General features: G+C 53.2%; 1 protein-coding gene across 2 annotated transcripts in view; it reads left to right on the top strand.

The window, feature by feature from the left end:
• Positions 1–16,242, top strand: part of YJU2 (YJU2 splicing factor homolog) — a 28,859-nt gene extending 12,617 nt beyond the window's left edge. Inside the window, exons 6-8 of one of the 2 annotated variants that reach the window (XM_055250485.2) lie at positions 2,828–2,948; positions 8,483–8,633; positions 14,996–16,242. In XM_055250485.2, the coding sequence (XP_055106460.1) occupies positions 2,828–2,948; positions 8,483–8,633; positions 14,996–15,069 (346 nt within the window). In that variant the 3' untranslated portion in view covers positions 15,070–16,242. Of the gene's footprint in view, positions 1–2,827; positions 2,949–8,482; positions 8,634–10,341; positions 10,849–14,995 lie in introns of those variants that run through there. The other variant, XM_055250484.1, reaches the window with a different exon arrangement.
• Positions 16,243–19,638: the final 3,396 nt, after the last annotated feature.

The raw sequence follows: 19,638 nt of genomic DNA on the forward strand, positions 1-19,638 counted from the left end.
TCCCCAGGGCTTCCAGCAGGTTTTGGTTTATGTTAGATTCCTCGTCAGTGCCTGACGGGTGTGCAGATCAGCGATACCATGCAGAACAGTGTTGGGAGCCTGCGTTCATCCTGCGCCTTCCAGGCGCTGGGCGTGGCTCTAACCTCACTACCCACACAGCCCTGGGGGTCCGTGTGATCTTCATCGTGGAGGGGACTGAGGTCCAGGGAGGTCCAGGCATGAGCCCCACCAAGGTTACCCTCCAGGCTCCATCCAGACAGGCTGGTTCCGGCATCCAGGCCTTAAGCACACCACTGCCCTCGGTGGACACGGAGGAGTTAATGTAGAAAAGTAGAAGGGTCCGAGCGCGAGGTCTCCCGCCTCCCATCCTGCACTGTGGGAGGCCGAGGCAGGTGGATCACCTGAGGTCAGGAATTTGAGACCAGCCTGGCCAGCATGGTGAAACCCCATCTGTACTAAAAATACAGAAACAGGCTGGGCGCGGTGGCTCACGCCTGTAATCCCAGCACTTTGGGAGGCCGAGGCGGGTGGATCACAAGGTCAGGAGTTCAAGACCAGCCTGGCCGAGATGGTGAAACCCTGTCTCTACTAAAAATACAAAAAAATTAGCTGGGCGTGGTGGCGAGCGCCTGTAATCCCAGCTACTCGGAGGCTGAGGCAGAGAATTGCTTGAACCCGGGAGGCGGATGTTGCAGTGAGCTGAGATCATGCCACTGCACTCCAGCTGGGACACAGAGCAAGACTCTGTCTCAAAAAAAAAAAATAATAATAAAAATACAGAAACAAATTAGCTGGGCATGGTGGCAGATGCCTGTAAGTCCAGCTGCTCCAGAGGCTGAGATAGGAGAATTGCCTGAACCCAGGAGGCGGAGGTTACAGTGAGCCGAGATGGTGCCGCTGAACTCCAGCCTGGGCGACAGAGCAAGATTCCTTCTAAAAAAAAAATTAAAATTAAAAAGTAGACTGGGTGTGGTCGGTGGCTCACACCTATAATCCCAGCACTTTGGGAGGCCGAAGCGGGCGGATCACCTGAGGTCAGGAGTTCGAGACCAGCCTGGCCAAGATGGCAAAACCCTGCCTCTACTACAAATAGAAAAATTAGCTGGACACAGTGGTGCATGCCTGTAGTCCTAGCTCACATATTTAATTTTTGTAGAGACAGCATCTCGCTATGTTGCCCAGGCTGGTCTCGAACTCCTGGCTCAAGCGATCCCCCTGTCTCAGCGTCCCAAAGAGCTGGGATGACAGGCGTGAGCCACTGCATCTGGCCTCTTTAATCTGTTTTATGTTTAAATAGCGGAAGTGGTAACCACTGGGTTAAGGAAGTCCCATTGGGTGCTCTGCTCTCACAGAGCTCACCGTGCGGGGAGGGAGAGGGACAAGGAGACCAATACCCAGGACAACATCCACCTGGGTGAGAGAGAAGCCAGGGTGCGTGAGCTTCAATTGTGAGGATGAGCTTCTCAGAGGAAGGGCGTCTTGCATTGGGTATTGAAGGGCGAATAGGAGTTCACCAAGCAAGTGCTTAGAAAAGAGGGCATCCCAGGTAAGGGGATGTAGGCCCCTAATTTTTCAAATTCTTTTTGCAGAGATGCCATCTTGCTGTGTTGCCCAGGCTGGTCTCATGCTCCTGGCCTCAGGGAGTTCTCCTGCCTTGGCCTCTAAAGGCATAGGGATTACAGACATCAGCCACCATGTCTGGCCCCGAGACATTTTTCTAAAAGACATTTTCTTTGAAGCTGTATCCCCTGATTAGAGTTCTCACACTGTGATTCTCGCATAAACCACTCCCAGAATTAGAGACGGGCCTGGCCAAGATGGCGAAACCCCGCTTCTACTAAAAATACAAAAATTCGCTGGACACGGTGGTGGATGCCTGTAGTCCTAGCTACTCGGTAGGCTGAGGCTGGAGAATCGCTTGAACCCAGGAGGCGGAGGTTGCAGTGAGCCAAGATCATGCCACTGCACTCCAGGCTGGGCAACAAAGATTCCATCTCGGGCACGGTGGCTCAAGCCTGTAATCCCAGCACTTTGGGAGGCCAAGGTGGGCGGATCACAAGGTCAGGAGATCGAGACCATCCTGGCTAACATGGTGAAACCCCATCTCTACTAAAAAAATACAAAAAAAATTAGCCGGGTGGGATGGCGGGCGCCTGTACTCCCAGCTACGCGGGAGGCTGAGGCAGGAGAATGGCGTGAACCCGGGAGGCAGAGCTTGCAGTGAGCTGAGATCGTGCCACTGCACTCCAGCCTGGGCGACAGAGCAAGACTCCGTCTCAAAAAAAAAAAAAAAAAAAAAAAAGATTCCGTCTCAAAAAAGAAAAAAAAAAAAATACAAAAATTAGCCGGGTGTGGTGGCAGGCACCTGTAATCCCAGCTACTTGGGAAGCTGAGGCAGGAGAATCGCTTCAACCTGGGAGGTGGGGGTTGCAGTGAGCCAAGATTGCACCACTGTGCTCCAGCCTGGGCAACAGAGCGAGACTCTGTCTCAAAAATAAAATGAAATAAAATTTAACGAGGCATAGGGACACATGCCTGTGGACCCAGCTACTCAGGAAGCTGAGTGGGGAGGATCTCTTGAGCCCAGGAGGTTGAGGTTGCAGTGAGCTATGATTGTGCCACTTCACCCTCCCTGGGTGACAGGGTGAGACTTTGTCTCTTAAAAAAAAAAAAAGTAACCTGTGCTCCCCCTACTCCCTCCCACCCCTGCTCACCGAGGGCAGGAAGAGGTCTCCAGGCACCCAGGCCCCTCGCCACCCCAGCAGGTACATCCCAGGCACTGTTCCCCAAACAGAGCACATCCAAGTTCCCATCTTCCATCCCACAGGGCCCTGTTGGAGGAAGCCAGAAAGCGAAGACTGCTGGAGGACTCCGACTCAGAGGATGAGGCTGCTCCCGCACCCCTGAAGCCAGCCGGTCGGCCCAACCCCACCGCCATCCTGGACGAGGTGAGGCGGGCTGCCTGAGTCCCGGGGGCTCCCAGGTGAACTAGGGACAACTGAAGCCACGGATCAGCTTAACTTTTTCTTTTGTTTTTATTTTTGTTTTGTTTTGTGGTTGTTTTTTGTTTTTTTTTTTGAGACGGAGTCTCGCTCTGTCGCCAGGCCTGGGGTGCAGTGGCACGATCTTGGCTCACTGCAACGTCTGCCTCCCAGGTTCAAGCGATTCTCCTGCCTCAGCCTCCCGAGTAGCTGGGACTACAGGCACGCGCCACCACGCCTGGCTAATGTTTTGTATTTTTAGTAGAGATGGGGTTTCACCATGTTGGGCAGGATGGTCTCAATCTCTTGACCTCATGATCTGCCCGCCTCGGCCTCCCAAAGTGCTGGGATTACAGGCGTGAGCCACAGTGCCTGGCCAGAGCTTGACTTTTTCTTAAAAGGCCAGTCTGCATCCTAACTCCTCCACTCTGTGGCTATAGCCCAAAACAACAGTGATCAGGTGTAAATAAGTGGGCGTTGCCTGGTGCCAATAAAGCTTATTTATAGGCTGGGTGCAGTGGCTCATGCCTGTAATCTCAGCATTTTGGGATGCCAAGGCGGGAGGATTGCTTGAGGCCAGGAGTTTGAGACCAGCCTGGGCAACAAAGTGAGACCCCTTCTTTACAAAATTACAAAAATTAGTTATGGGTGGTGGTGCATGTCTTTGGTCCCAGCTACTTGAGAGACTGAGGCAGGAGGACCGCTTGAGCCCAGAAGGTCAAGGCTGCAGTGAGCTGTATCAGTATCACTGAACTCCAGCCTGAGCAAGAGTGAGACTCTGTCTAAAATAAACAAAAATTAAGGCCGAGTGCAGTGGCTTACGCTTGTAATCCCAGCTACTCAGAAGGCTGAGGCGGGAGAATCGCTTGAACCCGGGAGGCGGAGGTTGCACCGAGCCAAGATGGTGCCACTGCACCCCAGCCTGGGCGACAGAGGGAGACTCTGTCTCAAAAAAAAAAAAATACTTAATTTACTAAAACCGGTGGCAGGCCTATGGGTCTGTAATTCGCCAACCCCTGTTTAAGCTGCCGAAATAAGAGAATGTAAAGAAAGAACATAGGAATTTATTTCTCAGTCACATAGTAGCCCTGGGCTGACAGTCTAGGACTTCGGGCAGCTCTGCTCCATGGAGCCATTCAGGGATTCAGGCTCCTTCCTTCTCCTGGAGCACGGCTTCCTGCGCTGTGGTCACAGCTGGCTCAGAGCACCTTCAGGGTCTGGCTGTGGGAAGGCAAAAAGTGTGTGGAGGACTACCCAGCCTCAGATGCAGCCCACCTCAGTTCTTCTCATGCCAGAGGCCGCAGCATAGTCACAGGGCCCATCTGGTGGTGAAGGAAACTGTGAGTTGCATCCTCCAGCTGGTCCGTGCCTGTCTGTGCTGCTAACTAGAACGAAGGGAGGCCGGGCGCCGTGGCTCAAAGTGCTATAATCCCAGCACTTTGGGAGGCCAAGGCAGGTGGATCGTCTGAGGTCAGGAGTTCGAGACCAGCCTGACCAACATGGAGAAACCCTGTCTCTACTGAAAATACAAAAATTAGTCAGACATGGTGGTGCACGCCTGTAATCCCAGTTACTCGGGAGGCTGAGGCAGGAGAATCGCTTGAACCTGGGAGGCAGAGGTTGCAGTGAGCCGAGATTGTGCCATTGCCCTCCAGCCTGGGCAACAGAGTGAGACTCTATCTCAAAAAAAAAAAAAAAAAAAAAAAAGAAAGGAGGAAGGAGTTTTGGCGGATGACCAGCATTTTCCACCACAGCTGACTCATCCAAGGTGGCCTCAGCCACTCTGGTTTGTTCATTGAAGAAGGTGGTAAAAGTAGGGGCTCATAAACCAATAACACAGACACGCAGAAACAGTTGTTCTCGGCTGGGCGCAGTGGCTCACGCCTGTAATCCCAGCACTTTGGGAGGCCGAGGCGGGCGGATCGCGAGGTCAGGACATCGAGACCATCCTGGCTAACACGGTGAAACCCCGCCTCTACTAAAAATACAAAAAATTAGCCAGGTGTGGTGGTGCGTGCCTGTAGTCCCAGCCACTCAGGAGGCTGAGGCAGGAGAATGGTGTGAATCTGGGAGGTGGAGCTTGCAATGAGTGGAGATCGCGCCACTGCCCTCCAGCCTGGGCGACAGAGTGAGACTCCGTCTCAAAAAAAAAAAAAAAAAAGAAAGAAACGATCGTTCTTTCTTCCTTTTTTGTTTTTGTTTGTTTGTTTGTTTGTTTGACACAGGGTCTTGCTCTGTTGCCCAGGCTGGAGTGCAGTGATGCAATCCCAGCTCACTGCAGCCTCAACCTCCTGGCCTCAAGCAGTCCTCCCACCTCAGTCTCCTGAGCAGCTGGGACCACGGGCACGCACCACCACGCCTGGCTAATTTTTCTTTTCTTTCTTCTTTTTTTTTTTTTTTTGAGACAGTTTCACTCTTGTTGCCCAGCCTGGAGTGCAGTGGTGCGATCTCGGCTCACTGCAACCTTCGCCCCCGGGTTCAAGCGACTCTCCTGCCTCAGCTTTCCAAGTAGCTAGGATTACAGGCACCTGCCACCATGCCTGGCTAATTTTTGTATTTTTAGTAGAGATGGGGTTTCATCATGTTGGCCAGGCTGATCTAGAACTCCTGACCTCAGATGATTCACCTGCCTCGGCCGCCCAAAGTGCTGGGATTACAGGCGTGAGCCACTGCACCTGGCCCCTAATTTTTCGAATTATTTTTGCAGAGATCCTGTCTTGCTGTGTTGCCCAGGCTGGTCTCATGCTCCTGGCCTCAAGCAGTTCTCCTGCCTTGGCCTCTAAAGGCATAGGGATTACAGACATCAGCCACCATGTCTGGCCCCAAGACATTTTTCTAAAAGACACTTTCTTTGAAGCTGTATCCCCTGATTAGAGTTCTCACACTGTGGTTCTCTCATAAACCACTCCCAGAATTCATTGTCTACAACTTCCTCTTTTTTTTTTTTTAAATGAATCAACAGAGTAAAGCTACTTTGAAAGCAGTCCAACCTTTTATGATTTACTCCCTCAGTCTTGTGCCTGTACCTGATTTGATAGCAGGTGTTTTATTTGGTTTTACATGATTCACCTTCATCAAGACTTTTCAAACCTTCACCCTAACTTTTATAGGAAGGAATATCTCCACACTTGCATTTTCTTGGTTTATTTTATTTTTATTTTAGAAAGCAGGTCTTGCTCTGTCACCCAGGCTGGAGTGCAGTGATGCGATCACAACTCACTGCAGCCTCCAACTCCTGGGTTCAAATGATCCTCCCACCTCAGCCTCTCAAGTAGCTGGGAGCACAGGTGCATGCCACCACAGCCAACTAATTTTTAATTTTCTTCTTTTTTTTTCTTAGAGACAAGTCTGTATGTTGTCCAGGCTGGTCTCAAACTCCTATCCTCAAGCAGTCCTCCCGCCTTGGCCTCCCAATCCTTAGTTTAGTTTAATGATGATGAGTACCACCTGTAGAAACAGGTTTGGGAACTAACCTAGGTAACTTTTTTTTTGAGACGGTCTCATTCTTTCGCCCAGGCTGGAGAACAGTGGCACAGTCTCAGCTCACTGCAACCTCCAACTCCCAGGCTGAAGCAATTGTCCTGCCTTAGCCTCCTGAGTAGCTGGGTTTACAGGCATGTGCTACCACACCTGGCTAAGTTTTGTATTTTCTTTTTATTTATAAAGAGACAGGGTTTCACCGTGTTGACCAGGCTGGTCTCGAACTCCTGACCTCAATGGGTCCACCCGCCTCGGCCTCCCAAAGTGTTGGGATTACAGGTGTGTGCCACTGCACCTGGCCATCTGTGCCCTTTCCTCATTTTGACATCAGCCCAGAGCCAAGACTTTTTTTTTTTTTTTTTTTTTTTTGAGATGGAGTCTCGCCCTGTCACCCAACCTGGAGTGCAGTGGTGTGATCTCGGCTCACTGCAACGTCCGCCTCCCAAGTTCAAGCAATTCTCCTGCCTCAGTCTCCTGAGTAGCTGGGACTACAGGCATGTACTACCAAGCCTGGCTAATTTCTTGTATTCATAGTAGAGATGGGGTTTCACCGTGTTAGCTGGGATGGTCTCGATCTGACCTCGTGATCCACCCTGGCCTCCCAAAGTGCCTGGATTAGAGGCGTGAGCCACCGCGCCCAGCCCAGAGCCACAACTTTAAGGAGGCCTCTCCAACGCCTTAGCAGTGGCTGCCGCTCACACCTTCGGCTTGGCACTCAAGGTCTCTGCCCATTCTCCATCCCACATAGCCTGCCCTGGCACTTCCTGAATCACACTGTGGCTTCTCATCACGCCTTTACCCATGCCATTCCCCTTACCTGGGATGCCCCCTTTTCCACGCACTCGCTTGGTGAACTCCTACTCACCCTTCAATACCCAATGCAAGACACCCTTCCTCTGAGAAGCTTATCCTCACAGTTCAAGCTCACGCACCCTGCCTTCTCTCTCACCCAGATGGATGTTGTCCTGGGTGTTGGTCTCCTTGTCCCTCTCCCTCCCCACACGGTGAGCTCTGTGAGGGCAGAGCACCCACTGGGACTTCCTTAACCCAGTGGTTACCACTTCCTCTATTTAAACGTAAAACAGATTAAAGAGGCCAGATGCAGTGGCTCACGCCTGTCATCCCAGCTCTTTGGGACGCTGAGACAGGAGGATCGCTTGAGCCAGGAGTTCAAGACCAGCCTGGGAAACATAGCGAGATCCCGTCTCTACAAAAATTAAAAATGTTAGCCTGGCATGGTGGCGTGCACCTGCAGGAGGCTGAGGCAGGAGAATCGCTTGAGCCCAGGAGTTCGAGGCTGCAGTGAGCTATGATTACACCACTGCACTCCAGCCTGAGCAATAGAGTGAGACCTTCCCCCCAAAAAAAATTTTTTTAATAAATAAAATAGATTAAAGGGTACCTTCTTTTGCAATTAAGGAGCTGGAGGTCTTTTCTACCTGCCCCTAACTCTTTCTCAAGGCGGCTTCCTCCATTTTCACTTGTTCTCTCAAGTACATTGAGCACCTTGTGCCAGGAACTGTTTGTGGCACCGCAGAGCCAGAAGTGCGGAAGACAGGAGCTCACAGCAGAGTTGGGGAGAGAGTTATAACAGCCAGCAGAGGGCACTGTGAGCGTGGACATGCAGCCTGCATATGAGCTTGCACCATGATGGGCTTCTCAGAGGAGGGGTGTCTTGTGTTGGGTATTGAAGGCTGAGTAGGAGTTCACCAAGTGAGTGCATGGAAAAGGGGGCATCCTTGGTGAAGGGAATAGCATAGGTAAAGGCGTGGAGATGAGAAGCCACGGTGTGATTCAGGTAAGTGCCAGGACAGGCTATGTGGAATGGGGAATGGGCAGAGACCTTGAGTGCCAAGCCTAGGGCAGTGGGGAGCCATAGAGGAGTTTAGAGCAGAGGAGGAAGGTGGTCAGCGCAGCAGTGGAAGAGTGGGCATGGGGCAGTGAGCAGGGGTTGGGGCAGAGGGGCCAGACTGGGCCCTGGATCCGGGCCAGACCCCCACACGTGTCCCCATCACCTGCAGGCCCCAAAACCCAAGAGGAAGGTGGAGGTCTGGGAGCAGAGCGTTGGCAGCCTGGGCAGCCGGCCCCCACTGTCGAGGCTGGTCGTGGTGAAGAAGGCAAAGGCTGACCCAGACTGCAGCAACGGGCAGCCTCAGGCGGCCCCCGCCCCAGGTAAGGTCACAGATTTCCCAGAGCCTGGCCCGGTTTCTATAGTGGCCTCTAGGTGGCGGCAGCGCTCCCTGTGCAATTATAGAGCCTTCATGGGGTAGGTGGGGGGCAGCCTGTGACCCCCACAGGACCAATTAGTGGAGTGAGCAGAGAAGGCAGGCAGCTTCTTTTTGTCTTTTTTTTTTTTTTTTTGAGGCAGAGTCTTGCTCTGTTGCCCAGGCTGGAGTGCAGTGGCGCCATCTCGGCTCACTATAACCTCTGCCTCCCGGGTTCAAGCAGTTCTGTGCCTCAGCCTCCCGAGTAGCTGAGACTACAGCACCATGCCCGGCTCAATTTTTGTATTGTTAGTAGAGATGGGATTTTTCCATGTTGGTCATGAGGTCTGGAACTCCCGACCTCAGGTGATCCACTCACCTCGGCCTCCCAAAATGCTGGGATTACAGGCATGAGCCACTGCGGCTGGCCTCTTTTTGTCTTTTAATTACAAAAGGAGCCAGTGCTTGCTTTTAAAGCCCAAGTCACGTGGGAGTGTGTAAAATAAATGTTGAATCCGTGCTTCCCTGCGCAGCCTTCACTGTCAGCAGATGCCCAGATCCCCCGTCCCACCTCCGGGGCTGTCTGTACGGCATGTGTGTCTCTGTTGTCACATACCTGGTGCTCTGTAGGGAGGAAAGCCCCACACCTCCAGCCCCGGGGGATGGAGATTTGGGGTGGCGTCAGCGTTGCCTGGTGGTTAAGACCAGAATTCGGAGCCGAGCAGCCCGGGGGCAGATTCCCCACACCCATACCTGCTTGTCCTATGGCCTTGGCCAAGGGACTTTCCCCCCAGCGGGGCCTCAGTGTCCTATCCTGTAAAATGCAGCCAAGGGAACCTACCTCACGTAGATAGGGTCAGCCCCTGGGTTTGGGTTGATTCCGTGAGCGGTGGCACTTGAGTAGATCCTGATCCTGGCACACGGCGAGCCTTTGAGACATTTGAGACATTTTTATCAGTGCTGGTAAAAAATTATGCCATTTGGCTGGGTGCAGTGGCTTACACCTATAATCCTAGCACTTTGGGAGGCCAAGACCGGTGGATCACTTGAGGTCAGGAGTTCAAGACCAGCCTGGCCAACATGGTGAAACCCCATCTCTACTAAAATTTGCCGGGCATGGTGGTGGGTGCCCGTAATCCTAGCTACTTGGGAGGCTGAGGCAGGAGAATTTCTTGAATCTGGGAAGCAGAGGTTGCACTGAGCCAAGATCGCGCCACTGCACTCCAGCCTGGGTGACAGAGTGAGACTCCATCTCAAAAAAAAAAAAAAAATCATCCCATTTGTCAGAGGAAAAGACCGAGAGTCAGAGTGGCTTTCACAGCCGGGCGTAGAATCTGCCCCTCTTAATTGCCTTAGTATGATTTTTGCTAAGGCGATTAAGTCCACAGTGACTGGATTTGAACTTTGCGCCATTTCCATTCTTGGCAGCGCACGTTGCCTGCCTGGGCAGGGTTTGCGTTGGCCATTGTTCAGAAGCGGAGCTGTTGAGTCCCGGGCGTGCAGATGTAAATCTACAAGGGGTCCCATCAGGTGCCATCCAGAAAGGCCAGGTCATTCACATGCTGTCGCCTCTGGGCCTCGCAAACCTGCAGAGGTGGCCGGCCCCATGCTCCAGACCTTGTCCCTGGCCCATCTGCTCTGGAGCTGAGATGAGCTAACTCTCGCTCTCCCCCCAGGAGCCCCGCAGAGCAAGAAGGAGGCCCACCCTGCACCCCCGACGCCTGGCGCGTCCTCCCTGAGCCAGCTGGGTGCGTACCTGGACAGTGACGACAGCAACGGCAGCAACTGAGCCCTCCTAGGACCCCCTCACTGGGTCAAGGTCACACGTCCAGCTTCAGCCACGTCGAGGCCGGCGTTGCTGGTGGTCAGGGCAGGAGGCCTTGGCGTGACCGGAGACCCGACAGACACGCGCCAGCATGCTCCAAGCACATAGGGCCAACAGGGGCCACAGCCCCAGGAGGTCGCTTCTCTCTGCCCTCACCAGCCTCTCAGCACCTCGGGGACCCCTGCTGCTCCTGCCCCCACCTGTCACTATGCTTAGGGCTGCAACATCCCTGGAGCAGCTTCCAACACTACTTCAGGGTGGCGGTGTTTGGGGCACTGGGCGAGCCCGCCGGCCTCTAGATGGCCCCATCTCTTCCTTCCACAAACTGTCTGGAACCAATAAAAGGAAATCTGCCGACCGCCCGGGCCCCTTCTCTCTCCCAGAGTCTGATGAGGAGACCCCAGGACAAGGCTCTGTTAGCACAATTCGAGGGTCATCCCACAGAGGTTTGTTTGTTTTCTGAGACACGATCTCACTCTGTTGCCCAGGCTGGAGTGCGGTAGCGTGTTCTTGACTCACTGCAGCCTTGAACCTCCGAGCTCACGTGATCCTCCCACCTCAGCCTCGCGAGTCGCTGAGACCTCAGGTGTGTGCCACCATTCCTGGCTAACTTTTTGTATATTTAGTAGAGACTGGGTTTCACCATGTTGCCCAGGCTGATCTCGAACTCATGAGCTCAAGTGATCCTCCTGCCTCGGCCTCACAAAGTGCTGGGGTCACAGGCATGAGCCACTGTAACAGGCATGAGCCCAGATATTTATACTTAGTTGTCGCCTGAGTGTCCCCAGGCTTACCATCTGGGCTTGCCCGCCACCACGCCCGGCTAATTTTTGTATTTTTAGTAGAGATGGGGTTTCACCATGTTGACCAGGCTGATCTCGAACTCCTGACCTCAGGTGATCTGCCCCCCTTGGCCTCCCAAAGTGCTGGGATTACACGCGTGAGCCACCGTGCCCCACGTTTCTTTCTTTAGAAAAAAAAAACGAATTGAGAAACAGGGTCTGGCCATGTTGCCCAGTCTGGACTCGACCTCCTGTCCTCAATGAACCCTCCTGCCTCAGCCCCCCAAAGTCCTGGGTTTACAGGGACATGCCACAGTTCCTCTCCTGGGCCTAGCTCCCCACCCCCCTCCCCCTTTTTCAGGCAGGATCTTGGCCTCTCACCAAGGCTGGAGTGTAGTGGTACAGTCACAGCTCACTGCAGCCTCAATCTCCCGGGCTCAAGTGATCCTCCCACCTCAGCCTCCCAAGTAGCTGGGACTAGAGGCAGAGCCACCACACCTGCCTGATTTTTTTATTTTTTAATTTTTTTGTAGAGAAGGAGTCTCGCTATGTTGCCCAGGCTGGTCTCGAACTCCTGGCCTCAAACCTCCTACCTTGGCCTCCCAGTATGCTGGGATTCCAGGCCTGAGCCACCACACCCGGCTGGAATTCCATTATTTATGCCAGAGTTCAGCCTTCCCCTACTGGGGATATTGGGTTCGTTCCCCATAATGTTGCTGCTGAACACAGTGTCATGACAAACCTCCTCGTGGGTGTTTCCTTATGAATGTGGGCAAATACCTCTTCAGAACAGACAGCCAGAAATGGAACTGCCTACTCGAAGAAGGTTCATATTGTTCACTTTAAAAGATTCCAGGCTGGCGCAGTGTCTCACGCCTGTAATCCCTGCACTTTGGGAGGCTGAGGCAGGCAGATCACCTAAAGTCAGAAGTTCAAGACCAGCCTGGCCAAGATGGTGAGACCCGTCTCTACTAAAAACACGAAAATTAGCTGGGCGTGGTGGCGGGCACCTGTAATCCCAGCTGCTGGGGAGGCTGAGGCAGAGAATTGCTTGAACCAGGGAGGTGGAGGTTACAGTGAGCCAAGATCGCACCACTGCACTCCAGCCTGGGCAACAGGGGTAGACTCTGTCTCAAACAAAAAAAAGATTCTACAGGCCGAGCACAATGGCTCAGGCCCGTAATCCTAGCACTTTGGGAGGCTGAGGCAGGCGGATCACCTGAGGTCAGGGGTTCAAGACCTCAGGAGATCGAGACCATCCTGGCTAACATGGTGAAACCCCGTCTCTACTAAAAATACAAAAAAATTAGCTGGGCATGGTAGTGGGCACCTGTAGTCCCAGCTACTTGGGAGGCTGAGGCAGGAGAATGGCGTGAACCCGGGAGGCGGAGCTTTCAGTGAGCCGAGATGGCGCCACTGCACTCCAGCCTGGGTGAGAGCGAGACTCCACCTAAAAAAAAAACAAAAACAAAAAAAAACAGCCCGGCCAACGTGGTGAGACCCCCTCTCTACTAAAAATACAAACATTAGTCAGGTGTGGTGGTGGGCACCTGTAATCCCAGCTAATTGGTAGGCTGAGGCAGGAGGATCGCCTGAACCTGGAAGGTGGAGGTTGCAGTGAGCCAAGATCACACCACTGCACTCCATCCTGGTCAACAGAGTGAGATTCCATCTCAAAAAATAATTAATTAAAAAAAAAGATGCTACAATTTGTCTTTAAAGGGGCTGAGCTCTACATACTCAGCAAGGATGGGACTCACTGGCTTTATAAATAGGAAGCTCTGCTGGGAAGTTCCCCTTCTCAACAGGGATGGCATGAGGAGTTGGCAGAGGGAAGGAAGGAGCCTGTGTTTATCAACTGTTCCCTGAGCATTTGGCAGAACAAAGTTGAGCTCCCACTTCCAACACCCGTTCTTATTTTAATTTTTTTTTTTTTTTTTTTTTTTTTTGAGACAGCATCTCGCTCTATCACCCAGGCTGGAGTGCAGTGGCAGGATCTCAGCTCACTGCAACCTCTGCCTCCTGGGTTCAAGCGATTCTCCTGCCTCAGCCTCCAGAGTAGCTGGGATTACAGGCACGCACCACCCTGCCTGGCTAATTTTTGTATTTTTAGTAGCGATGGGGTTTCGCCATGTTGCCAGCCTGGTCTTGAACTCCTGACCTCAAGTGATTCACCCGCCTCAGCCTCCCAGACTGCTGGGATTACAGGCATGGGCTACCACACCCAGCCCCAAAAAAACTTTTATGTATTATATATTATGTTTTACAATAACATACAAATAAATAATGTATACCGAAGGTGGTGAAAATGAAGCAGGTGAGTGAGTTCTAAGGGGATGCAAAGGGGATGCCTTGGGGGGCGTGTTTATTGCCCATCTCTCCTTCTGTTTTCTGTTGCGGCATAACCAATTATACCAAAACTGAGCAACTTAAAAACAACAGAGAGCTGGATGTGGTTTCATTGGGTCTCCTGCTTTAAGGTTTAGCAAGAATGCAGTGGGCACAGTGGCTCACTGCTGTAATCCCAGCACTTTTAGAGGCCGAGGCAGGCAGATCGCTTGAGGTCATGAGTTCAAGACCAGCCTGGCCAACATGGCAAAACCCTGTCACTACAAAAAAGTACAAAAATTAGCTGGGCATGGTGGTGCATGCCTGTAATTCCAGCTACTTGGGAGGCTGAGACAGGAGAATCACTTGAACCCAGGAGGCAGAGGTTGCAGTGAGCCAAGATTACACCACTGCACTCCAGCCAGGGGGACAGAGCCAGACTCCGTCTCAAAGAAAAAAAAAAAAAAAAGACACAGGCCCAGGCTGGGGTGTCATCTGAAGGCTCAACTGGGGACAGACCTGCTTCCAAACCTTTGTGGTGGTTGACAGAATTCAGTCCCTCATGGCTGTTGGCCAGAAGACACTCTCAGTTTCTTACCTACACAGACCTTGTGTGCAGCTTGTGTCTTTCTTTGTCCATTTGCTGCTGCTTTCACAGAACACCACAGACTGGGTAAATTATACACAGTAGAAGTTTATTCGGGCCGGGCGCGGTGGCTCACGCCTCCCAGCACTTTCAGAGGCTGAGGTAGGTGTATCACCTGAGGTCAGGAGTTCGAGACCAGCCTGGCCAAGATGGTGAAACTCTGTCTCTACTAAAAATACAAAAATGAGCCAGGCGTGGTGGCAGGTGCCTGTAATCCCAGCTACTCCAGAGGCTGAGGCAGGAGAATAACTTGAACCCAGGAGATGGAGTTTGCAGTAAGCCAAGATGGTGCCATTGCATTCCATCCAGCTTGGGCAACAGTGAGATTCCATCTCAAAAAAATTGGTGCATCCCAGCACCCCAAAACCAGCCGGCACATCGTGGGTGCTCACAAATGGGTTGAGGGGGCATCACCCCATTCCCCAATGAGGAAACAGGCTCAGGGAGCCCCAGGTTTCACCTCCTCCCCTCCCACAACCCACTCTTTCATACACCACTGGAACTTTGTTTTTGTGTCTTCTTTTTTTCCCTGGAAAGCTTTGTTCTGTCACGCTGTGTCCCGGGGGCAATTCTGCTCTTGGCCCCCAGTTGGGGCTTCCCAGGGCTGAGGGAGTAGAGGGGCAGGCACAGCCACGCATCAGGCTCTGGCCCTCCTGACCAGTGGGGAACCCCTCCCTGCCCTGCCCCACCTCCCAGGGCCCCCTACCCTCACCCTCTGACACCTGCCCTTCCCCCATCCCTGCCGACAGTACCAGTTCCCCACCAGCCCGCGTCTGTCATCCTGTCTTCATCCTGTCTTCGGGAGCTGTCAGCCTTCATCTGAGATCTCCTCCATCAACTCCTCCAGGGCTGCCTGGCTGCCGGAGCACATCAGAGGGACGGGGAGGAGGGGCAATGGGGGCCCCTTCTGCTGGAGCCCACTGCCGCCCCAGCCTGGGCTTACAGGAGAAGAGGGGCCACGCCATTTCCCCAGCTTTTGCCAGTTCCAGTGTGAACTTGGGGCTCCCTGAGCCTGTTTCCTTACCTGGGAATGGGGTGACACCACCCACTCGGTCCACAAACACCCCCCGGGCACATGCTCTGTTGCTGCCCCATTTACAGGTAAGGGAGGCTCCTTGACCTCCAGGGTGAGGGAGGGACAGGGCCTGGGTTTGAATCTTCAGGCTCCGAGGCTACGCCTTTGGTCACCCGCCCCAATGCAACTCCAAGAGCTGGGCTGTGCCTGCGTGTCAGCCTGGAGCCCTGGAAGGGCTGGATCGTGCCTCCCCCATCAGATAAGGGCCCCTAGAAGGAAGGCTCACGTCTCCTCCAGCAGACTGGGGCCTTGCAAGTTAGTTAGGGCTGTGCCTCCCGTGTTGGACTGGGGCCCTTGAAGTTTACACCATACCTCCCCCGATCAGACTGGGGACGCTTGAAGTTTGAACTATGCCTCCCTCATCAGACTGGGGACCCTTGAAGGCAGGCCTGTGTCTCCTCCATTACTCTGGGACCCTTGAAGTCAAGGCTTTGTCTCCTGCATTAGACAGGGACCTTTGAAGGTTGAACCTGCCTCCCCCATCAGACTGGAGACTCCTGAAGATAGGTTCACGCCTCCCTCATCAGAGTGGGAACCCCTCAAAGTAGGGCCATATCCCTCCCATCAAATGGAAGCTCCTGAAGTCAGAGCCACAACTCTTCCATCAGACTGGGGGCTTCTGTGGACAAGGCCATGTCTCTGCCATCAGACCATGAGTTAAGAAAGGCAGAGCTGGCCAGGCGCAGTGGCTCGCACCTATAATCCCAGCACTTTGGGAGGCTGAGGCGGGCGGATCACGAGGTCAGGAAATGCAGACCATCCTGGCTAACATGGTGAAACGCCATCTCTAATAAAAATACAAAAAAAATTAGCCAGGCGTGGTTGGCGGGCACCTGTATCCCAGCTACTCGGGAGGCTGAGGCAGGAGAATGGCATGAGCCCAGGAAGTGGAGCTTGCAGTGAGCCAAGATTGTGCCACTGCACTCCAGCCTGGACGACAGAGCGAGACTCCGTCTCAAAAAAAAAAAAAAAAAGCAGAGCTGGCTGGGTGTGGTGCCTCATGCCTGTAATCCCAGCACTTTGGGGGGCCGAGGCGGGCCGATCACGAGGTCAGGAGTTCAACACCAGCCTGGCCAACATGGTGAAACCCCGTCTCTACTAAAAATACAAAAATTAGCCAGGCATGGTGGCATGCACCTGTAATCCCAACTACTCCGGAGACTGAGGCAGGAGAATCACTTGAAACTGGAAGAGGGAGGTTGCAGTGAGCCAAGGTCATGCCACTGCACTCCAGCCTGGGCAACAAGAGTGAAACTCCATCTCAAAAAAAAAGGCAGAGTTGGCCAGGCGCGGGGGCTTACGCCTGTCATCCCAGCACTTTGGAAGGCGGAGGCTGGCAGATCACCTGAGGTCAGGAGTTCAAGACCAGCCTGGCCAACATGGTGAAACCCTGTCTCTACTAAAAATAAAAAATTAGCCGGGTGCAGTGGCACACACCTGTAGTCCCAGCTACTTGGGAGGCTGAGGCAGGAGAATCTCTTGAACCCGGGAGGCGGAAGTTGCAGTAAGCTGAGATTGTGCCACTGCACTCTAGCCTAGGCAACAGAGTGAGACTCTGTCTCAAAAAAAAAAGAAAGATGGCTGGGTGCAGTGGCTCTCACCTGTAATCCCAAAGCTTTGGGAGGCTGAGGCAGGAGGATCACTTGAGGCCAGGAGTTCAAGACCAGCCTGGGCAACATTGCAAGACCCCAATTCTAGAAAAAAAAGATTTTTTTTTCTGAGGTGGAGTCTCACTCTATTGCCCTATTGCCCAGGCTGGAGTGCAGTGGCACCATCTCGGCTCACTGCAACCTCTGCCTCCCAGGTTCAAGCGATTCTCCAATCTCAGACTCCCGAGTAGGTGGGACTACTATGTGCCTGCCACCAAGCCTGGCTAATTTTTTATTTTTAGTAGAGACAGGGTTTCACCATGTTGGCCAGGCTACTCTCGAACTCCTGACCTCAGGTGATCCACCCAACTCAGCCTCTTTAAGTGGTGGGATTACAGGTGTGAGCCGCCACACCCAGCCCTCTAGAAGAATTTTAAAAATTAAAAAACACAGGCCTGGCCAGGTGCAGTGGCTCACGCCTGTAATCTCAGCACTTTGGGAGGCCGAGGTGGGCGGATCATGAGGTCAGGAGATGGAGACCATCCTCGCCAACATGGTGAAACCCCGTCTCCACTAAAAATAGAAAAATTAGCTGGGCGTGGTGACCCACACCTGTAGTCCCAGCTACTTGGGAGGCTGAGGCAGGAGAATCTCTTGAACTCGGGAGACGGAGGTTGCAGTGAGCCAAGATCATGCCATTGCACTCCAGCCTGGTGACAGAGCAAGACTCTGTCTCAAAAAAGAAAAAAAAAAAAAAAAAAAGGCTGGGCGTGGTGGCTCAAGCCTATAATCCTAGCACTTTGGGAGGCCGAGGTGGGCGGATCACAAGGTCAGGAGTTCGAGACCACTCTGGCCAACATAGTGAAACCCTGTCTCTACTAAAAATACAAAAAAATTAGCAGGGCGTGGTGGCGGGCGCCTGTAGTCCCAGCTACTCGGGAGGCTGAGGCAGGAGAATGGCGTGAACCCGGGAGGCGGAGCTTGCAGTGAGCCGAGATGGTGCCACTGCACTCCAGCCTGGGCAAGAGTGCAAGACTCTGTCTCAAAAAAAAAAAAAAAGCAAGGAAACCAAGCAAAAAGCACCAAAATCAGTGCCTGGCCATAAGTGCTTAACAGAGGTGAGCTGTTATTCTCTCATTTACGAGGTGAGAAAACAGTCCCGGTCATGGGCCTATGTCTGACAAGCTGGGATTCTGGAACCCGGGAGAACCTCTGGAGGATAGTTCCCTGGGCCCCACCCACCCTGGAGGAGCCCCCCCATCAGCTGCCTATCAGACCGAGAATGCTGGGGAAGGAGGGTCCCCGCTGCCCAGCCCACCTCCTTGTTATTACCCACTCAGTGCCCACCTCCTGGTAGCCCTCCCTGGTTCCCTCCTCTCCTGGTCAAAGTGCTGGGATTACACTTCCAGCACTTTGGGAGTGGGAGGATCGCTTGAAGACAGGAGTTCAAGTACAGCCTGGGCAACATAGCGAAACCCCGTCTCTATAAAAAAAAAATTAACCAGGTGTTGGCCGGGCACGGTAGCTCATGCCTGTAATCCCAGTACTTTGGGAGGCCGAGGTAGGTGGATCATCTGAGGTCAGGAGTTCGAGATGAACCTGACCAACATGGCGAAACCCTGTCTCTACTAAAAATAGAAAAATTAGCCAGGCATGGTGGTGCCTGCCTATAATCCCAGCTACTCAGCAGGCTGAGGCAGGAGAATCGCTTGAACCTGGGAGGCGGAGATTGCAGTGAGCTGAGATCGCACCACTGCACTCCGGGCCTGGGCAAGACAGCGAGACTCTGCATAAGAAAAAAAAGAAAAAGCCAGGTGTGGTGGTGTGCACCTGTGGTCCTAGCTACCAGGAGGCTGAGATGGGAGGATCATTTGAGCCCAGGATGTTGAGGCTGCAGTGAGCTGTAATTGCAACGCTACACTCCAGGATGGGCAACAGAGTGAGACCCTGTCTCAAAAAAAGAAAAAAGAAAAATCTAAAGCTCACAAGGTTACGTGGCTGATTCAAGGTCACAGGGGAAGGTGACTGGACCCCCAGCCTGGATCTCTTTCTCTTCTGCCTATTCCTCCTGCCTCTCCCTGCCAGCCTCTCCCCACTCCCCTCCTTGGGGTAGGGTGGGGGTGCAGCCCCAGGAGAAGCCAGCTCCAAAGCACAGGAAAGTCAAATGCCGTTTGATTCTGGCCCCGGGGGCCTCTAATTGCTATTCCTGACACAGACTGTAATTAGAAGGCCCCTTTCAAATATTTATACCTCAGACATCTAGTTTTATCCGGCAGGGAGACGACTTGGATTTGATGAGATCTGTCAACAGCTCATCCCCGTGCCCCGGAATTGCCTTGCGGCTGGCTGACAGAAAGCAGGACAATTACCCGCTGTGCTCCCTGGCTGCCCCCAGGGACGCAGCCTTGTGGTTGATCCGAAAGGGTGGGGGGAACTGGGGGTGGCCATGCACTTCTGGAGGGAGGAAGTTGTTCAGCAGGTCTGTGTTGGGGGACACAGCCAGTGCAGGGAAGGGGAGGAACAGAAGGGTCTAGACTCCTGCATCCTTCAGGGGCTTGGACTTGTTGGCTCCAGGCCTCAGTTTTCCCATCTGGATAATGGGACTCATCATGGAGAAGAGTTGCAGAACTGATTCCATGAAGAGCACTTGGGGAGGCCAAGGCCGGCGGATCACCTGAGGTCAGGAGTTCCAGACCAGCCTGGCCAACATGGTGAAACCCCATCTCTA

Source organism: Symphalangus syndactylus, chromosome 17, assembly GCF_028878055.3.
Source record: "Symphalangus syndactylus isolate Jambi chromosome 17, NHGRI_mSymSyn1-v2.1_pri, whole genome shotgun sequence".
Classification (NCBI taxonomy): Eukaryota; Metazoa; Chordata; class Mammalia; order Primates; family Hylobatidae; genus Symphalangus; species Symphalangus syndactylus.